Source organism: Photinus pyralis, unplaced genomic scaffold (genome assembly GCF_008802855.1).
Source record: "Photinus pyralis isolate 1611_PpyrPB1 unplaced genomic scaffold, Ppyr1.3 Ppyr1.4_LG2, whole genome shotgun sequence".
Classification (NCBI taxonomy): Eukaryota; Metazoa; Arthropoda; class Insecta; order Coleoptera; family Lampyridae; genus Photinus; species Photinus pyralis.
Genome location: NW_022170403.1, coordinates 23,309,575 through 23,329,023, shown reverse-complemented (window position 1 = coordinate 23,329,023; position 19,449 = coordinate 23,309,575). Strand labels below are relative to the sequence as shown.

General features: G+C 34.8%; 1 protein-coding gene across 1 annotated transcript in view; it reads right to left on the bottom strand.

The window, feature by feature from the left end:
* Positions 1-19,449, bottom strand: part of LOC116164642 (prominin-1-A-like) — a gene marked incomplete at its 5' end in the record, with an annotated part of 44,717 nt that overhangs the window by 7,284 nt on the left and 17,984 nt on the right. The window contains 10 exon segments of the mRNA XM_031478842.1: positions 1,029-1,067; positions 1,644-1,673; positions 1,725-1,763; positions 1,909-1,944; positions 3,184-3,249; positions 16,692-16,751; positions 16,858-16,982; positions 17,036-17,194; positions 17,244-17,766; positions 17,813-18,143. Of these exon segments, the coding sequence (XP_031334702.1) occupies positions 1,029-1,067; positions 1,644-1,673; positions 1,725-1,763; positions 1,909-1,944; positions 3,184-3,249; positions 16,692-16,751; positions 16,858-16,982; positions 17,036-17,194; positions 17,244-17,766; positions 17,813-18,143 (1,408 nt within the window).

Below are 19,449 nucleotides of genomic sequence, written 5' to 3'. Positions count from 1 at the left end.
GATTCTAAAACTCCTAGTGAAGCTGCTAATTGTCGCTTCTTTAGTCTTGCATCCTCCAGTACCAAGTTTTTCAACAACATCTGAACTGATCACGTTAACAGGGCGCCCTAGACGGGACTTATACTCCAGTGATTCTCAAACTTTTTTAAACAATTGTTACCACTTGCAAACTCGTAGGTTAGAAGAACAGTCATTCTTGTATACGGCCAATGTTCCTTTAAAAATAATTTTTGGAAGTTTTCCTTGTTTTGTATGGAATTTGTTAACATTCCGCTATTAATTTCCATATCATCTAACGTGCAAGGACACAAACTGATAATAAAATGAATAATAAAAAATTGCATCAAAATTCAAAGCAGTCCAGTCCGGAAATATAAAATCGACCCCTCGTGTTTAGAAAAATACAGTTTGATTTGCAAAAATTGAATTTTCCATACTTGAACGTGAACGGTTCAGCCGTCTGCTTGTTCTTGAATTTAATTTATTAATTCTTAAATAATGTAATATCCAAAAACATATAAGCTGTATGTAGCTTCCTCCCTTTCCAATATGTGTTATATTTTCAATTTTCAACTTTGAAACTTTAAGTTCAATGTAAAATTCAAAAATTCAACGTCCGATCGGTTGTCTTTAATTAGGCCACCCTCTTCGGTTTTAGAGCCCTTAAATGGTGCATTTAAATATTTGTCTGTGTCGTAAAATTTAAGTTTCAACACATTCCATCTTCAATGTGTCAAAAATTAAAAAAAAATGTAACTTCAACACCATCTATTCTTTTCATTGTCAACCAGTCTTCAATGTTTAACCTTTACAACAACACCTTCCATCAATAATAATTAATTTCACCTGATGGTGGCGATTATCACCGAAACTGTAGTCGTTATTTAATAGTACAACAATAAATGTATGGGGAAGGCTTTGATATACGATTTTCTCAGGGATTTTCTTAATCTTAGAAAGAGCTTATTATAATTCCGACACATAAGCGAATTATTTCGGCAGTTTTTTTTAATGTTAGGTACACTTACTGTGGTGGTTTTCGGATTAGCTTAGTTGCATCGAGAATTCTGTAAAAAAATTCAGTATTAGGCGACAATATCTTCTCAATTAGCATATGTGCATTAAAGCCAGTTTTACCTTATATTTTTCACTATTACATTCTGTAATAGATTAATTATCAAATTTTGTCAAGGTTCCCTAGCAACACAGTTCCGTATAAGAAACGTTTATTGTAGACTAAAAGCCTACGAATACAGGGTGTCCATTATGTATGGAATATAGCATATATCTGGGTAAATATCGACAAAAATTGTATATAAAAGTTGTTTTACAGTTTAGTTTCCATAACAAGGCAGCATTCAATTTTTTTTAGTAAACAAATGAATAACGAATAATTCTTTAATTTTTTTGAAATAGCAATGTACCTTTTCATTAGGCTTTTAAGAAAAAAATGAACATACTGAACTTGTACTGTGCGCGTATGACATCTTACCGCTGCTTAAATTTGTGACACAACTAGGGTTGCTATAGCAACCGCTACAGGATCAGTCTCATAATTTACACACCTCGTAGAGAGAACCTTGGTAATATTTTTCTAAACTTGTGTTGGTTAATACACAACAGTTTAGGACCTCTATACCGACCTTGATGACTTCGCAAAAGCTTCTGCTATTCTAAAATAGAAAAAAATTGTAACTGTCAATTTTTTAGCTGGTTTAGCTCACCTGTTTGGTTCCAGTCGCAGGGGAACTTGTTCGGGAAACCTAAAGAGTATGCTAAGTTAATATTGAACTAATTACAATGGACCTATTCTGTAACCAAGACGTTAAGCTAAAGGGATTGAGTTACCCATTTCATTAGTTAACCTTTAAATACATACAGAACAGGCCCCAAGATTATCAGAATTACCTTGGTGGAGATGGGATCATAGTGTCCATGTGTTCTCTGAAAACAGCCTCCACATTTTAGATTCAGTTAATAAAGCAAGCCGCCTAATCCACGATTGAATTCAACCAGGGTGGAGTTTGGTGTCGAATATCTGCATAAATCTACCTTGAAATATGAAAAGCTTCATATTAACTGAATTCTCAACCAGGATGAATACAATTGCAGAGTAAGCAACGTTGTTGTATAAAATACATGGGGGGGGGGGGGCGTTTCTATAGGTTGAAACAATGCTGAAGATGAAAACGGGCCACTTTGTAGTGTAAAAATATGTGTTTTACGTAATTTCGGTCGGAATATAGGAAATGGTAGTCGGGACATTACTTGTGTATAAAATAATTCAAGTCATTTATAAGGCCTGCGAATTCGTTATTTCAAATTGACACATAACGGGAAGATTTTGTTAAATTGTCATTTTAATGTTTCTTATTGTAAATTTATTAGGTAATTGTCCAATTCATTAAATCCTATTTGTTGTACTTAGTTTGTGTCATAGATTTAAAACTGGAAACCTAGGGAACATTTATTGGAAATTTTTACGCGAATTTAAGGTTTTATCTGGTCAGATCTGGTTGATAAAAAGTTGATTTCGAAAAAGAATTAGTTGGTTTTTCGACAAACACCGTTACGTGCGAGATAAGCGATGCAGGTGGTTCTGGCAGCGTAGATAGAATTTCGAGTTTAAAAAAGTTTGTGTTCAAAATGAAGTAGTAATTGGTGTAATACAAGAAAAGTCGTACTATCCGAGCAGTCAAGCAGTTACTTTGTGTTCGAGCCTGTTGTGATGTTATAAAAGGGAGTTGCAACGTTAGGATTTTATTGTTGTGTCGGAACCACGAACTTATAAATTAAGATGGATTGCTAATGCTGAATTGACAAATGACACCTACATAGGGGCAGCCATAATGTGCACTTACTTGGCGCGAAATTCAAATCAACTAATAAACAAGCATTAACCTCACGTTTTCTAAATAAATTACTGTGACACATGTCATTTTCCAAGGCTGCCGTCTCAAAACTCGAGCACTAGGAAAATTCCCCTAGAAAATAACTAAAACGTGCACATCATGGCCGCGCCCATGCTATGCAACTGTTTGATCAGCAGTCTATCTTAATTTATAAGTTCGTGGTCGGAACCCAGTTGTCTCTGAGGAAAAATTTAAAAAGAAAAAAAAAACGAAATTGTGTCGGTTGAGTGGTGTAGTGATCGTATACCATTGCGCACAGCAACATGTGTACCTTGCTATCACCCAGGGCATCTCCGAAGGTGGTAGATCATGTCTTTGAACTCCTTCGGACGAACTCCTGAAATAATATTACCATAAATTATGAAGAGTTTTTAATTTCATGAGTCGTTTACAATAAATGCATACATGATTAAAAACCTAAATAGAACATATAAATCACTAACACAGGGATTGCCACTTAACCATAAGGCATAAGACGTAGGAGACGTAGAAAAGCATTAAGACAGGGCACAGGTCGTGGGAAGAAGAAAGATATGGTTCCTGGCATCCGCGAACAGACGAAGGAAATGACCAGAAGAATGGAGACGTATTGGCAAAGGAAAAGAATGGAACCAAATATATAAAAGTCGAAGATGATGAAATTTGGAAAGGGGGTAGAAGGAAAACGAAGATATAATGGAAATGAAGAGAGGAAAGAATAGAAGAGGTTGAATATTTATGGTACCAATGTCGATGAGGCAGGTGCACGGGGGGAATAGGAGGAGAGGTTTCAAAAATGACTTCAGAACAAGAAAATGCCTGTTCGATGCAATGGTGAGAGGGGGACGCAGCTATGGGGGTGGAAAGAATCAGATGAACTAGAAGAAATACTGGAAATGGGTAATAGGGCTGAATAGAAGGACACCGAATAGTATAATAGAGGAGGAAACAAAAGTGGAGAAGATGAGGATAGCATCGGGGTATAGGGAGGTAATTTGGAGGAGAGGAGTGAAAGAGAAAGCGAATTGGTAAACAAATGCTTGACAACGAAGATGAACGCTTAAGGAACATAGTAGGAGTGATGGGGAAAGAGGTGAGAAGTGGATGAGGAGGATACCAAAGAAAAGAAGAGAAAAACACTGTATGTTTTTATAACTTTAATTGTAAAAATGTTTGCCATTTTAGAGTTGAATAAATTTGATTAATTGATTGAGCTAAAGAGAATAGCCACAGTAGAGATCATTTTTAAGTAGTGGAGAAACCATACACTTACGAAAACGTTGAGGAAGGAAAGTAATTGAACGGCACACAGCGGGGAAGCTTAGTCTTCGACTACCGTTTTACCTATTTCTATATCGGTACAATGACAAAACCATCCTGTTGGACCATTTGTCACTTTCGAGATTATCGTCTTTCATATGGTCAGGCGTACACATTTACCTACACAACCAATGATAATGGTCGAATATTCCACATTCGCAACTTTTCCCATTTAGAAAAGTACATTAAAAATGTTCTTTTTAAGGTGTCGAACAAGGTTTTTCTTAAAATGATAACAAACAATTTACAAAAAATGGACTATACCTCACTTTTTGGCACGACATTATAAAATACGAATTAATCGGGTTAGACAAATTTCTATAAAATTAAGGCAATGCTAAAAAAGGGTTCACGCTATACACCTTTCTACCCCTTCTTTTTTTAATTTTGTTTTGCGTACAAGTTGTACTTTTCAGTTTTGAGTTAAATTCTAAACAATGACATTTAAAATCTAAATATTACCGTGTCCTATTTGTAACATTTTGAGATCATTTATTAAATTACCCTCGATTGTTCTGTTCTATCCTTTCAATGATTTTATCTCTTTCGCTTACAAACACCCGAACAAGGATCTCTTAGTTTGCTTCTTTTTGGCTAGTGTACAAGAAACCCATTATTCACCCCAACCCACCTCCACTTTACCTGAGTTTACCCTGTGCTTATCTCGTGAATTAATTGTAATAGCAAGTATACTAAAACTTCAATATGAGTTACTTTTAATTTATGTATTAGGACATATGCACATACAAGAATTAACAATTGAAAACTTTCACATGCGCATTTACTCTTTTACGAGCGATGAAGTAGTGCAGGAGTATGACAAATTATACGTTGTGTATACCAGATCGGTTGCACCCATTTTAAATTCTAGTATATAATCATACAATTAGCGATAACCATCATGAATATTATAAGGCGATGTCACAATTTAAAGAACTTCAGTAAACATTGATCTTTTCGATTACCATCCTTCACCTTAACAATTAAGGTTCACATTCACTGTCGCAAATTACCACAAGCGGTTTCAGGAAGTAGAAATTGATGTGCTAATCATATTACGGTGATTAGCTACAGCGATCTAAATAAAATGTCAATTAGACGACTTTTTGGTTTTCTGTCGTAATTCAAGTAACTGGTTTTGGCTACATAATTAGTAATACTTGAGTTATCTCCTTGTAAAAAAGAAATTTACGATTCTAATGATTGAAATATATGGTTTAATTATGGATTCGGTGCAGGGCTGAGTGCACTATATAGCAAATGTCAATTAAAACTTGTTTGCAAAAGTATCATCGTTCATTCAGTAAAACTTTGTTAATAGACTAACTACACCGTCAACGAATTAATTAATTAATTGTTGGTTGATCGCTATTTAATTAGATATTCATAATTCAAAAATTTGGGCGTATAGTTAGCCCCCTACTTTAGAAATTACAGAATATTTTTATTGAAATCGTTTATTGGTCCTTTTGACGTTTGTGGTTGACCGTTATTTAATTATTCAAATTTCAAAATTTGGGCGTATAGTTAGCCCCCACTTTTTAAATTTTCAAAATATTTTGATTGCAATCGTTTGTTGGTCGTTTGTTGGTGTATGTTAGTTACATTTTTAGGTTTGCTGGTTGATGGTTGACATTTGGGCGTATAGTTAGCCCCCCCCCCTCCAAGTTGCAATATTTCATTTTTTTAAGTGGTAATCGTTTATTGGTGTTTTTTGGGTATTCTTTGCCGTTTGTTGGTTGATAGCATCTTCAGAATAAATTTTGTAAGTTTTGGCCGTGAAGCCGCTTCTTCATTAAAATTCTTGAATTTTTTTATTTACAATCGTTTCTTGGAGTTTTTTAGGCGATATTTTGTCTTTTGTCGGTTTTTGTAATTATTAAGGAAAAGTTAAGTTTGATCGTGAAGTTGGATCCCGTTATTATAATTTTTATACCTTTTAATTTGTAACAAACGGTAAAGAATACACAACAAACACAAACAAACGCCCAACAAACGATCACAACTAACAAAAATTAAATATTGCAAGCTGGTGGGGCTAACTATACGCGCCCATATTTTTGAATTTTGATAAATTAAATAAAGATCAACCAACGAACGTGAAAATGTAACTAACAAACGATTGCAATGAAAATATTTTGAAAATTGAAAAAGTGACAGGCTAACTTGACGCCGGTGTGGCGTTTTGGGCAAATATGTACAAATTGCTCTCCAACTACACTCTCCTTGGTGAAATCCCTCCCCATTGCATCAAATGGATAATCGATTTTTCTTATATAAGAACTTCGTATACAGGGTGAGTTTTGTCATTTTAAGCATTAGGATCTTGGAAACCGTAATAAATAAAGATTCGGTTAAATGAGGAAAGAGTTGTCGTTTTAAGAGCTTATTCAAGATATACTTTTGTTTTTTGAAAAAAATTCACAGTTTACTAGTTAGAATCGTTACTATTAGAAATACAGAAATATGCAAAGAACAAAAATTGTAGATTTTTTTCCGCTTAATAAGGTACATTTATTAATTTTCATTCTTCTTTTATAATTTTCGAGTGTTAACTCAAACTTACATATTTTTAAATGGCAACCATAGTTGGCTGTGATATTTTTAAAAAGTGCATTTTTTTCTGTTTACGATGATATAAGGTTCATTGTACTTACTTTGACAAATAAACATTAGAACTGTTTGTATTATTAAGAGTAGTAAAAACAGAGTTTGCTATGGAAAACATTTTTGTTCTCTTAATTTCTCAGTCTATTATAATATTTAAACTTTAAACTTTAACGGCCACAACAACGAAAAGAAATTACGAAATATTACATTTAAATTTCTACTGTGAAGTAATTACATGTAACAAAAATTAATATTTATCTCGGCAAATGTTCAAAGTGCCCATGTTTAATATTTACACACAAGCGGAATCTTTTCGCGATAGAATTTACAGCTTTCCGTATTATCCTACCATCTAAATTGCGAAAGGCATTTACGACAGTATCATGTAGTCTTTTGTCGCCTAAGTTCGCTGATAAATTAAACCCTTTTAAAGGCCCCATACACGGTACGATCGATCTGTCCGATCCGTCGTTTCAGACCGATCGAAACGACGAATCGATATATATAGCGTATGTCAAGATCGTTAACGATTTACTTCATCGAATTGGATATCGGACATCGCAACAAAAAAGCATGCAATCATGAATATCGTAACGATGAATCGACAGTGTATGGCTCATTGCGATCAACGATTCGACAGGGCACGTATGACTTCTTAAATTATTTAATCACGATCGTAACGAGTAACGACCAATCGTTTCGTGTGTGACTGGTAAGCTTTGGGCGATATATTGTCACGATATCACTTCAGATCGATCGTGACGACGGATCGTTCCGTGTATGGGGTCCTTTAGAACACCGAAAAGGAAAAATCTAAAATTGAAAGATCTGGTGATCTTGGTGACCAAAGGGACGACCCGTTCCTACCTATCCATGACTTTGGAAATAGTTGGTTTAGGTGCTCTCATACTTGCAGTTGGTTGTGCGGCGGGGCACCGTTGTGTTGAAACCAGCGTAAATTACATCGTGTTTCCAAATCTAACCCATCCTACATATCTTGAAATTCATTTGGTAGCAAATGAAGATAATGTCCAATTTTCATCGTAAATTAAAGGTCCAAGAATTCGCGATCCAATAATTACGCACCAAACATTAAATCCATGTTTTCTTTGAAGCCTTCAACAATAAACAGCAGTATTTTGTTTATTTATTGTTTTTCATGGCATGATACGATCTACTTTTAATTGTGAATATAATTGTTAATTTAACTTTCATAGTGATTTTCGAAAATGGCCTTTAAATATGGTAAATGTGCCACAGTTACACTATTACCTCGACTATTACCTATTTCACTAGATGCTGTTTTCCATGGCAAACTATGTTTATTTACCTCTTAATAATACGAAAATTCCTGCAGTGCGTTTATTTATTAAAGTAGGTACCTACATTTAGCAAGCCTTATATCGTTATAGAGACAAAATTTGTCCTTTTTAAAAATGTCAAAGCCAACTATGACTATAATTAAAGTTTGTATTATAACTCAAAAATTGTAAAATAGAAGGAAAATAGTGTGTACATAAAATTAAGCATTAACATGTCTAGCACTTTTATTCGTGTCATTTTGCTGTATTTCTAATAAGGTCACTATTCTACAACAGTTAAATAAAAAATCACTAAATTGTTTTTCGCTCATATCCATAAACTGTTTTTTTTCAATATCTTAAATAAGAAAACGACAGCTTATTTAACCGCTATATGTCTTATAGTTTCCGAGATCAGCTTAAAATGAAAAAAAAACTCATGATAGATACTTTTCGGAGAACATTATAACATTCATTTTAAATATCGATTCCTTCAGTGTTGAGTGAAATATGTCAGCGATCATATTGTCTTAGCTGCGAAAGTTAATGATTTTAAACAGAGTAGAGGTATATGATAGACGTGCGTTAAGATCGACTAAGACTTATCGCGAATATTATGTTGTTGAGAAAAAGCCGAACCGAATCTATAAGAGCGAAAATATCAATCACTAACGAGAGTGCTTTATGGAATCTATGACACATTACATAGGACGTATAAAATATTATGGAAGGTCTAGATCGTTTCATCCAACTGACATGTTTCCCCAAAGCAATACTAGTGCATAAAACGGTTATGCAACCGCGAGGTTTTCTAAACGGTCTAATTATAGGATATTATTCAACTTTTTCTTTGTATAATAAAAAGACCAGACTGATATAATAATACATAACGAGAAAAGAAAGCAATAAAAGTAAGTATCGATCGATCTTGAAGCGACAATAAAGTTTTGGGTAAGTATTCGAATTACATGCCAGTTCAATTTCTTACGTAGGCGGTTGTAAAAGTGGTAATATTAATAGTAACTAGATAGAAGTACACATAAAAACCAATGAGCTGTGTTTTTAAAGCTATGCGAAAGGAGCCTTCGATTAATCAACCGTTGATTGAGTAGGAAGTTAAACGCATAATTACTTTTTATAGTGCGACCCTTAATTGAAAATCCATGTTTTGCCTACCGGAAAACCGAACGGTGAAGAAGAGGTACTGTATGGATTACAAGCCAAGTGAAAAAATGAGGGGAAGAAATCGCCGACCACGATTTATATTACGTCAAAGATCATACTACACTAGATAGCCAGCGTATATGCAAGAGTTGTTTCGTGTTTAAGTAGTTCCATAAAAATATTTATAGGGGGCTTTCAAAGTTAAGAACGTAACTGATTCATCCGAAACCGTCTTCGTACGAGTTCGAATCATATCATAAATACAAAGAGTGATTATTGTCTAAACACGAGACACATAAACATGACCTACTGAACACTCCTCACTATCATTGGGTTAAAATTACATTTGTAAGTAGGCGTCATTCAAGACGAGGTAGATTCTATTACAGGCAGGACGTTACAATGAAAGAAATAATTTGAAAGTTGTACACAATATTCCCTTTGCTTTTTTTTTAACCAGCGCTAACCAATACATTTTCCAGATTTTCGGATTAAATTAATAATTGCAAAACCGTCTTTTTCTTAGCATAATTTCTGAAAACTTTTAGTTTCACGTATCTACGATACTTTAGCAAATCTTCAAATATAATATCACAGATTTAAATATACTATAAATCTGTGATAATATGCACCTACTTATCCAGGCATATTTACATTGTAACCACACATTTATCTAATTTAGATTTGTTGTAATTAAGCATTTTATGATTGGGATAAACGAGATATCCCGCTTAGCCTCCTACATAATAAAATTGTGTCCAGCTAAAGTGAGTCGGAACTAGAAGCGTCTGTGGTTAAAATTTCAAAGAAATATCTCCATAAATATGAAAGTTGGCATTGCGCAGTCTGCGCAAAATATGGAAAATACGAAACTGATCGAAATGGGCAAATATAGACCATAACGGCTATCAATTAGCGAAAACCCGAAGTCTCTAGGTGGCCCAGGGGCCGAGATCTCGATGGAACGGATGGACGGACGGACGGACAGACGGAAACACGAGCACATAAGCTTTACCTCAACTTCGTTGTGTTACGATAAAAAATTTAATTTAAAACAAGATGTGAATATTCGGTATTTTAATTTACAGTAAGGTAACCAGATAAAAACATCTATAACACCCACACAAGGTTGCGCTTAGGAATGACACCGATATCCCATACAATAGCCCTTTATTCTAAAAATAACTGTGCTTTGCCATTTCGCGCGTCTTCTTACCCCGCCAGGTAGTTTGTACTATTCTCATAAAAACATAGCCGCTGGAGGACGCAGTCGACTTATTTGGCGGGACGAATTATGAGAGTCTAAAATTTATACAGCGCTGTCTATCTAGTGTAGTATGATCTTTGATTACGTATACGAAAATTTAAGTCCTGTCCTATGGCATTCTATCAGTTTTAAGCGGTACACGTGAACTGAAGTTGCAAACCTATAGGTGGACAAATAAACATTAATACCCTACAAAAACGGTTCCAGACGATTGAGTATTGTGTTACTTCCAATTATTTTCTAGATTATAAAGGCAATTTACTACTGTACTATCCCACAATTCATTTTCTATGCTTACATAATTACATTCATTATTCAGAAACGCCCTATATATTTTCTGGTACAGGAGCGAGAAACCCCGGGTTTCCACTCCCACATTAGAACTGTAGGTTGGCAGATCATAACAAAACGCTACCTACTCCAAAATATTACTTAAAACGTATGATTATTCTTAAAAAATGTACGAAAATTATAAAAGCTTACATGCAAAAAATCGCGGTTTCGGATTCAAATTTGGTTTTAAGTTTTATTATGAATATTGTGTTCTATCCGTACGGCATTGTAATTTTTCATAATTTTCATAATTATGTATGGTGGGTTGGTACAATGATTAAGTAGCTCATTAAGCAATAGCCAATATAAACAAAGGTTTATTGTGCGTCGCTAACCAACGAAACCATACATTTGTTTCTATTGAGTATTTCTTAATGAGGTAATTGTAATGATAATGATTGTGTAAACCTATCACTAATATTATCGATACAAATTTGCCGTACAACAAATGAATGGCACCTGACCTGTTATCGACATTTCTATCCGCTTTGCTTTTACATCGTTGATGAATCCTAAAGAGGAATGATATACCCTAATATTTATTTTCTAGATAATAACGGAGTGTTGAAAATACAGTAAATATGGAAAATTACATGATTTATATTTGTTTCTAACGTTTTCGTTTTACATAAGCCATTTCGTTATTTTTACGCCATCCTCTGTAAATACGTTTAGTTTAGTGGTAGAGTTGTTATTCCATAGTTCTTTATTTTCCCGCTGGCGGTCACCCTATGTACCTTTCTGCATTTAATTTTATTTATTTATTTATTTATTTATTTTGCCTTCATTTTTGAGTGGGCGAGGTTTCAGCCAAGGTTGCTCTACCAATCCAACCCACTATACATTTACAAATATCCAAAGCCCGAAACCAGATTCGAACCAGGAAACTTTAGTACAGCAGTCTATCCTCAATCAACTGCGCCACACGGACAGGCCTTTCGTCCTTTCTTTCGACTTACAGTGACGCATTTGATATTACGCATAACGTGGATGACATTTTACAGGGACCCGCCATTTTAAGTTATTCTCGAAGACATCGCGTGATACATTACTACTAACCTACTTAGAATTATTTACACATGGAGACTTAAATTATTGTTCCTGGAGATTTTGGAGATTATTGTTGTTGTGTTTTGCCTCGATACTTCTGATTTTACGTACCTTACTTTTTCTCATTACGAGGCATACATCTTCCGCCAATTCGATTTTGTCTACGTTACTTTTGTTGCTCCGAAGATTCATTCGTACTAACTTAACTACGTTTTATATTTCCTTCAGATTAGTCTGTCTACCGATACTAGTTAATTTCCTTTTAATTGTAAATTGAGTTATTTAAGGTTATGATTATTTTGCCATTGCCCATTTGTAAAAGACAGCTTAATTAATAAGTTTAATTACCGTAAATTGAATTATTAATTCTTATTGAGTGCTAATTACGGGTTGTAGTATTTGAGAACGCGTATTTATGTACTGCGCCACCTCCCTTATTCCTTTGTTTTAATTATTATTTCTTACAGTATGGCAGAAAAGCGCTCATCTGAATTCAGACGGTTGTTAAGACCAGATTTCAAAGGTAAAATTTTTATTTTCGCAAACTCCTTGATATAACATTTGAGCACATTGGGTTTCGATACACCCAAGTTGCAATTAATATTTTTATTTGACAGTTTGGCTTCATTTGTTTTAGAACCCTATAGTGACACTAAGCTCTTATTTTCCCGACCACGAGTTCATCTTTTGGGAAAATCTATTGAATTTAAATTAGTTATCGAGTAACATCCATATACTTTGGAACCATTTGCATGCCGTTTGACAAGTTCAAAATATACAATTAGTATATAAATAAAAATGGATCGCCGAAATGTATGTACGCTAGATAATTTCTAAAAATTGTACGGAAATACGTAAAAAACAATTTTTCTTTTTTCCGTCATTTTAAATCGCAATATAAGTAATAGATGGCGCCAAAGCCTGATCAACTACGGCTCTATAAAAATCCAAACCGACGACTTCAGGCGAGAGGAGAAAAAAAAGACGGGCAAACTTATAAATCGATGTAGTAAAAAAACTTTTTGAAATTCCCACGGGAACGGGAACAGGAAAAAATAGGATTTTATGTTTTACAGTAAAAAAAAAAACTAGACATTTAGAAGGTAGGTTTCTTTTAAGCTTAAGACTCCAAACTTCCTGATGTTGCTACGAGAATGGAGAAAAACGGGAATGAGGAACCGGAAAAACGGGATTTCCCAAAAGCGGTGCGAAGGGAAGAAGAGAAAAAAAAGATCGCCGAGATTGCTAGTTAAATATGAAAATAACAAGTGGCAAATGGTTATCGCGGTTCCAATGTCATGGAAATAAAATTTCGAAAGTACGTACTTTATAAAATCTGACGTGGCAACACGTGCATACAACGATCTAGGCAACACTTCCGCTAAACGCGACGTGAAAATTCATTGAAATGGGGTATAAAAGACCGTAAAAATTCAGTCGACATCTGTTCACCCTTAACGTAGGGCCACAGTACCTATTGTTCCCCCATAGCGTAGGTGCCCCAGGTCCTTTAGCTCACCCATGCTGTAGGATCGCCCTCATTCGTGTTACAGCTGCATTTGACAGTTTAAGGCTGTCACTGTTTTAATAGTTTTTTAATAATATTTTTTAAAACATTAGGAGCTTGAGTAATTTAAGCATTGAACTCATCTAAATGTTTAGGCTGTCAATGTATCGGTTCTAAATTATTTCCAAGATAAATAGTGGTTTTGGTGGTCAACTGCAGTGCAAGGGACGTGCTACGTACTATTTTTTATGAGGATTTGTTTCTTAATTGCTTTCGGAAATCGGAAGAACTATAAAGTTTGGAGTTTGTATCGTATTTCATCTTTGTAATTGGTACAATTAGTTACATTTGCAGGGTCATCATGATAGTAATATCGGGGATTTTAATTTTGCAAAATTGCCATATTTAACAGTACTGGGCGATGATTTATCGACTTATGAGGTAAATATGTATATGGTGTCAGTTTTATCCATACAGCAAGTATACGAGTGATCACGAGAATTAGGCCCGCTAATATTTTATCGCAAAGAACTATTAAAATCTTTGATTATAACTATATTCAAAGATCAAAACTGCTGTGTAAATAATCTGAAGAAGGGATTGAACTTACCTAATTGTCGCATTAGGAAAAAGACACCCAATCATTCCAAAATTAAAAAAAAAAATGTTTATCGACGGCAAGATTTGTCGCTTATCTTCGTAATCCATTGTCTATGGAGGGTTGTGTGCCTCTCTTTCGGACCAACACTGTCTCCTACAAGAAGGGCCAAACAAAACTTTGGATTCATTTTTTAACAATAAATACAATACAGAATCTGTTCCATGCATATAATTTTCACGGGTCGATTCCTTTAGGAATACATATTAAAATTACTTCAAACAAAATAATGGGATAACGCTTACATCATATGCTAAAGGCCAATCCCTTGCATGGGACTGTACATGCGTGGACACTTTATCCCAAACAAACATTAAAAGTACTTCAATAAGAGCCGGAGCTGCAGCAGAAGAGGCATGCTCAAAAAAACACAACAAATATCGAGATCTAAAGAAAGATTATATATTTATGGGACTTGCCTTCGAGACACTTGGACCATGGTGCAAGGAATCACGAGATTTTTTGAATAAAATAAGCAAAAGCTTAATTGCGGAATCCGGCGAGAAACGCGCTAAGCAATTTTTATTTCAAAGGATATCCTTGGCCATCCAACGTGGAAATAGTGCATGTATCCTGGGTACTCTCCCAACTGAAAAACAGTTCGACGAATTTTTTTTGTTATAGTTAATTATTGTTTTCTTCTTTGTTACACAATTTTAAATATTTCGTTTAAATAAAATTTTCGGAAAAAAAAAATATGCAAATTCCTAAAAATAATCGATCACTGCTTTACTTATAGAAATAAAAAAATATAAAATAACTTACAGTAGGTAAATGACTCTCCTCGGAAAAAGCCGCTTCCTTTAGAAATACGGAATCAAATCGCTTCGATAGTACAGTGGACTCCGTGATGAATGCAAACAATAAGGTCCATACCTATCGCAAGTCTAAGCAAATCTGCTTCAAATTCGCGAAAGTAATTATTAATCATAATTAACGCATCTTAACGTACATTTTTACAACCGAGCTTGAGTGCACCTATGATGGTACGTAACCGACTAGGCGAAAATAAAACACACAATAATACGTGTTAGCTCTTTTAAAGTCTGAAGTCGTCTGCCGAAAACTCCCTCTCTTCGTTAATTACGAAACGTACATGTTGTTATCGCCTTTTATTTCCAGACATACGTTTGTTCACGTTCGCTATGAAGCGGTATATGTGCAAATTTTCTTATGTTCAATAAAATACAAATTCCAAAAATTACAAGGTCCCATTTTCTGTTATTTATTTAAAGGTTGAACTCCCCGTAATTTTACACTTCACTGATTTTTAAACGATTAAATTAAAAGTTTTTGATTGGTAGGTTTTTAGAAGCTATTTTATATTGCATGCAATTTTACTATTAATGAATCACAACCAATTGGATCTGTATAAAAGGAATTGAGCTTTGCCTAGAAAGTTATTTGTTCAGAATTAATCGAAGAAAATTTCAGATTTAGTTGATCCATTACAATGACATTTTATATAAACTGTGTACGTTTTGATTGAGACGTCTAATCGAAAAAGTACGAATCGTTTTGGATTCTACGCACCCACATTAATAAGAAAAAGTTTTTTCCCAAGAAATTTTGGTGCAGTCGATTTTTGATAAAAAAAGAAGGTTATACATTGCCTTTTTTTGCCCCGCAAAAAAAATTGTCTCAGATCGACCCGGAAAAAATTTTTCTTATAGAATGTGGCCTGTAGAATCCACAATTTCAAACAGTTCCAAGATCGGACTACTAGATCAAAAGTTACAGACCTTTGAATTTTTTGTCGAAATTGGTTTTTTGCCCATAACTTTTGATTGAGACGTCTAATCGAAAAAGTACGAATCGTTTTGGATTCTACACACCCAAATTAATAACAAAAAGTTTTTTCCCGAGAAATTTTGGTGCAGTTGATTTTTGGTAAAAAAGGAAGGTTATACAGTTATACATTGCCTTTTTTTGCCCCGAATAAAAAAATTGTCGAAATATGTTCTTATAGAATGTGGCCTGTAGAATCCATAATTTCAAACAGTTCCAAGATCGGACTACTAGACCAAAAGTTACAGCCCTTTGAATTTTTTATCGAAATTGGTTTTTTGCCCATAACTTTTGATTGAGACGTCTAATTGAAAAAGTACGAATGAATGTGTACATGAAAATGTGTCATATTTGGTATTTAGATTCGATAAGAGGTTCAACAGATGTGGTCATAGCATTGATTTTGTAGATTCGTTTTAATAGATAGCAAAACTTGTAAAGGGTAATGCAAATTGAAACTTACCGTTTGATTCTTTTTAAATTAAAATATTCAATACGTTTGCGAGTTAACTTAGAAATTGAATATTTTGACTTCGGGAAGACCCCTTCTTATGCAACTCGTTGCTTGAAATTACCGCGGGTCTAGCCTTGAGCAGAAAGAAGTACAATTCGAACGAAGACATAATTAATTAGTGTTACGCCCAAGGAGAATGTATAACGTTAAGTTTAATACGTACACATAAGGATAAAGAAAACTCTATACGAAAATGCATTATCCTTATTTTTGCAGTCTATAAAATAGAGAGTATTTTATAGACATCCGATTACCCCTCATATAAATCAGAGAGACCCTTTTACTTACCGAGGGGATGGTGTTGCCCATGTCCCTTCTTCATTTATCAGCATCCCATTTCTTGCACGTCTGAAAGCAATAAAATAAACTGCATTATATATTTCTTTTGTCATACACCACTACTGTCACTGGAATCTATACGTATTTTATTATAATGTAGTAGGTACATACATACCTATGCGTAATCGAATCTAATGAACCTTCGAAATCTTTCCTAAATTGTTCGATTGCAGTGAACGTGACCGGTGCCAGGGCGAGAAACAATAAAATACAGAAGAAGCAAGCGACGGAAAATCCGTTCTAAAACATTAAAAAAAATCCTATTGATGACCGCAATGAATATTGATACTCACGAGATGATCGACCATCATGTTACAACCACTAATTCTAATCATATCGAAAGTTTCCCAAAGTGGGCGGCAATTTCCGATCTCATAGAACACCTTTTTCTTAGTGAAACTGTGCATTTGTTCCAAATTTCTGTTTAATCCGTCCATGTAGTCACTGACAACCTAAGGATCAATTATTGCATTAAACGTTAAAAGAACAACCAACATTTACCTTTCTAGAAATTCGCATCCCGTCATTATCTACAAAATACTGTATTTCTTTTAAGCGAGACAGAGACTGATTGATTCGCTTATTTAAAGGCGCAAGAAAAACTTCCAAAGCAGCCATTTGATATAAAATGTCATCCCTAATCTTCTTTAAATGTTGCAACTCCGTTTCGACCAGTATTTGAGTTCTAAATGCCAAACGTTCCATATTTTCAGCGCTACGAGCATCCGTCAAATGTTTCGCTACACTTTTTAGTTGCTCGGCTACAGAACTCAAATCTTTGTTCGTAATCGGCTGAGAAATATTATTTCTGTAGTTTGTAAAATTGACTTTGGATAAGCTCGAAAATTCCTCAAGATTTTCACGCAATTTAGGGGATAAAACTTCAAAGTTACTTAGAATGGCTGGAAATCTTTTGATGGCTTCATTATATTCTCGCCATTCCTTTGCATTTGTTAAGGATTCGATGTTGAAAATTGTTTGCAAGTCGAAAGTTCGAAACGCAGACTGATTATTGCGACACTTGCTAAAAATAGGTCAATAAGAAACAACAAAAAAGGGAAATCCCTTACTTAAACATGCTGTCTACTCTTAAAGACCTGTTCGCTTTGAGAATTCGATAGAAGAGGTTGTCGTCGGATCTGGATATAATGTCTCTTGTATTCAGAAGCTCGTTTAGGGTTATATACGTCGGATCTTCGTATAAAGGTTGACATATTAAAACGTGACAGTGTCCTCCTATTATAAAAGAAACACTGCCGAAAGTCCACATGATGAGTGATAATACGCAAGTTAATCCTAAACCTGTCTGTAGAAATGGTATCGTTTTGGGAGTCGAGTCACATCCGCATGGTGCACCACATATCAGAAAGCCCCAAACAAGAAACGTCAGGAGGGATAATCCTTCAACAAAAATCGGTTATTAATGGTCATTGTATTCGTCTGATAAGAATACATGGACCGACAAAGAAAATTGTCAACAATTACGTACTATAGCATTTAGAGACCAGGATTTTCTCAAAATTGAATTCACTTTCAATGGGTTGCATTTTGTCGTACGAACATGTTTGTAAGATACGTATCGGTAGCTGTTGTGCAGCTTATGAGCCCTGTGAGACTTCGCCGAGTTGAAATAATTTCATCCGTTACACATTTACCTATTAATTTCTTTTAATTAATTAAACCACCAATCAAACAAATGATAGTGTCGACCCTTGTAACACTCTGTTTGTTGTTCTGTTTCTTTTTGATGGACTGCAGTAAAGTACCTACCGTAATGCTCCGGCAAACTAGCTCTTCATGAGCGGATATCTCCTTCTCTCAAGACCAGTGGGCTATTAATTAATAATGACTCTAATTCGAACATATTGTAACGGAAACGCTCCAGACATGACGTCGCCTTTGGCGCTCTGGAATTTTCTACGCGCGCGATAGTGGAATTTGTATAGGAATATTCGAGACTTATCCGGTAATTACGCGAGTGTTCTGGACTTAGATTGCTTGCGTGTATAAATGGTTGCGGGCCGAACATCGCAGTCAGTTTACTACCGAACGAGATCGAGTACGGACGAAACATTGAGCGCGAAAATCTGATATAAATTGCGAAGTGTGTAATATAAATAGTCGATATAAATTGTACAGTTTTTATAGTGTTTTAGTTTTGTTTAATAAATATTGATATAAATCGAACCCGAATTTATAAATCACGTTACAATATATAGCAATAAAATAGACGCTACAATTAACGATCATTAAGGACACCCTTAACCCTACGAAGACGCAAGAAATGCAGAGTCTACCGCCGCAATGTTAGTACTAAATCACCGGAAACGGACATCAGGGCGCCACACCGAAAGGGAGCGAGGACAAAAGGATGCGGACAAATGGGCGCGGGGCATGAGGGCGCGAGGACATATGAGCGCTAGACAGAGTATTCTCTAAAAAAAAACAGTTGTGGTTAGTTTGTGTTGATATTTTATATCACCAGTCTTTACACAAGCCGTTCTAGATATCAAAAACATATAATGTGCAATGCCAAAAGGGTTGGATCACACCTTTTATATCACTTTTACTTCTACGTTATAAGCGATGGGTTGTTTAATCGAGACGGTTATGTTTTTCCCAATCGCTGGCGCGAGTTTTTCAAATTTTTCAAAATTGGCCATATCATCAAAAAAATGAGCACTGTTCTTTTGACATTTCCATTAAT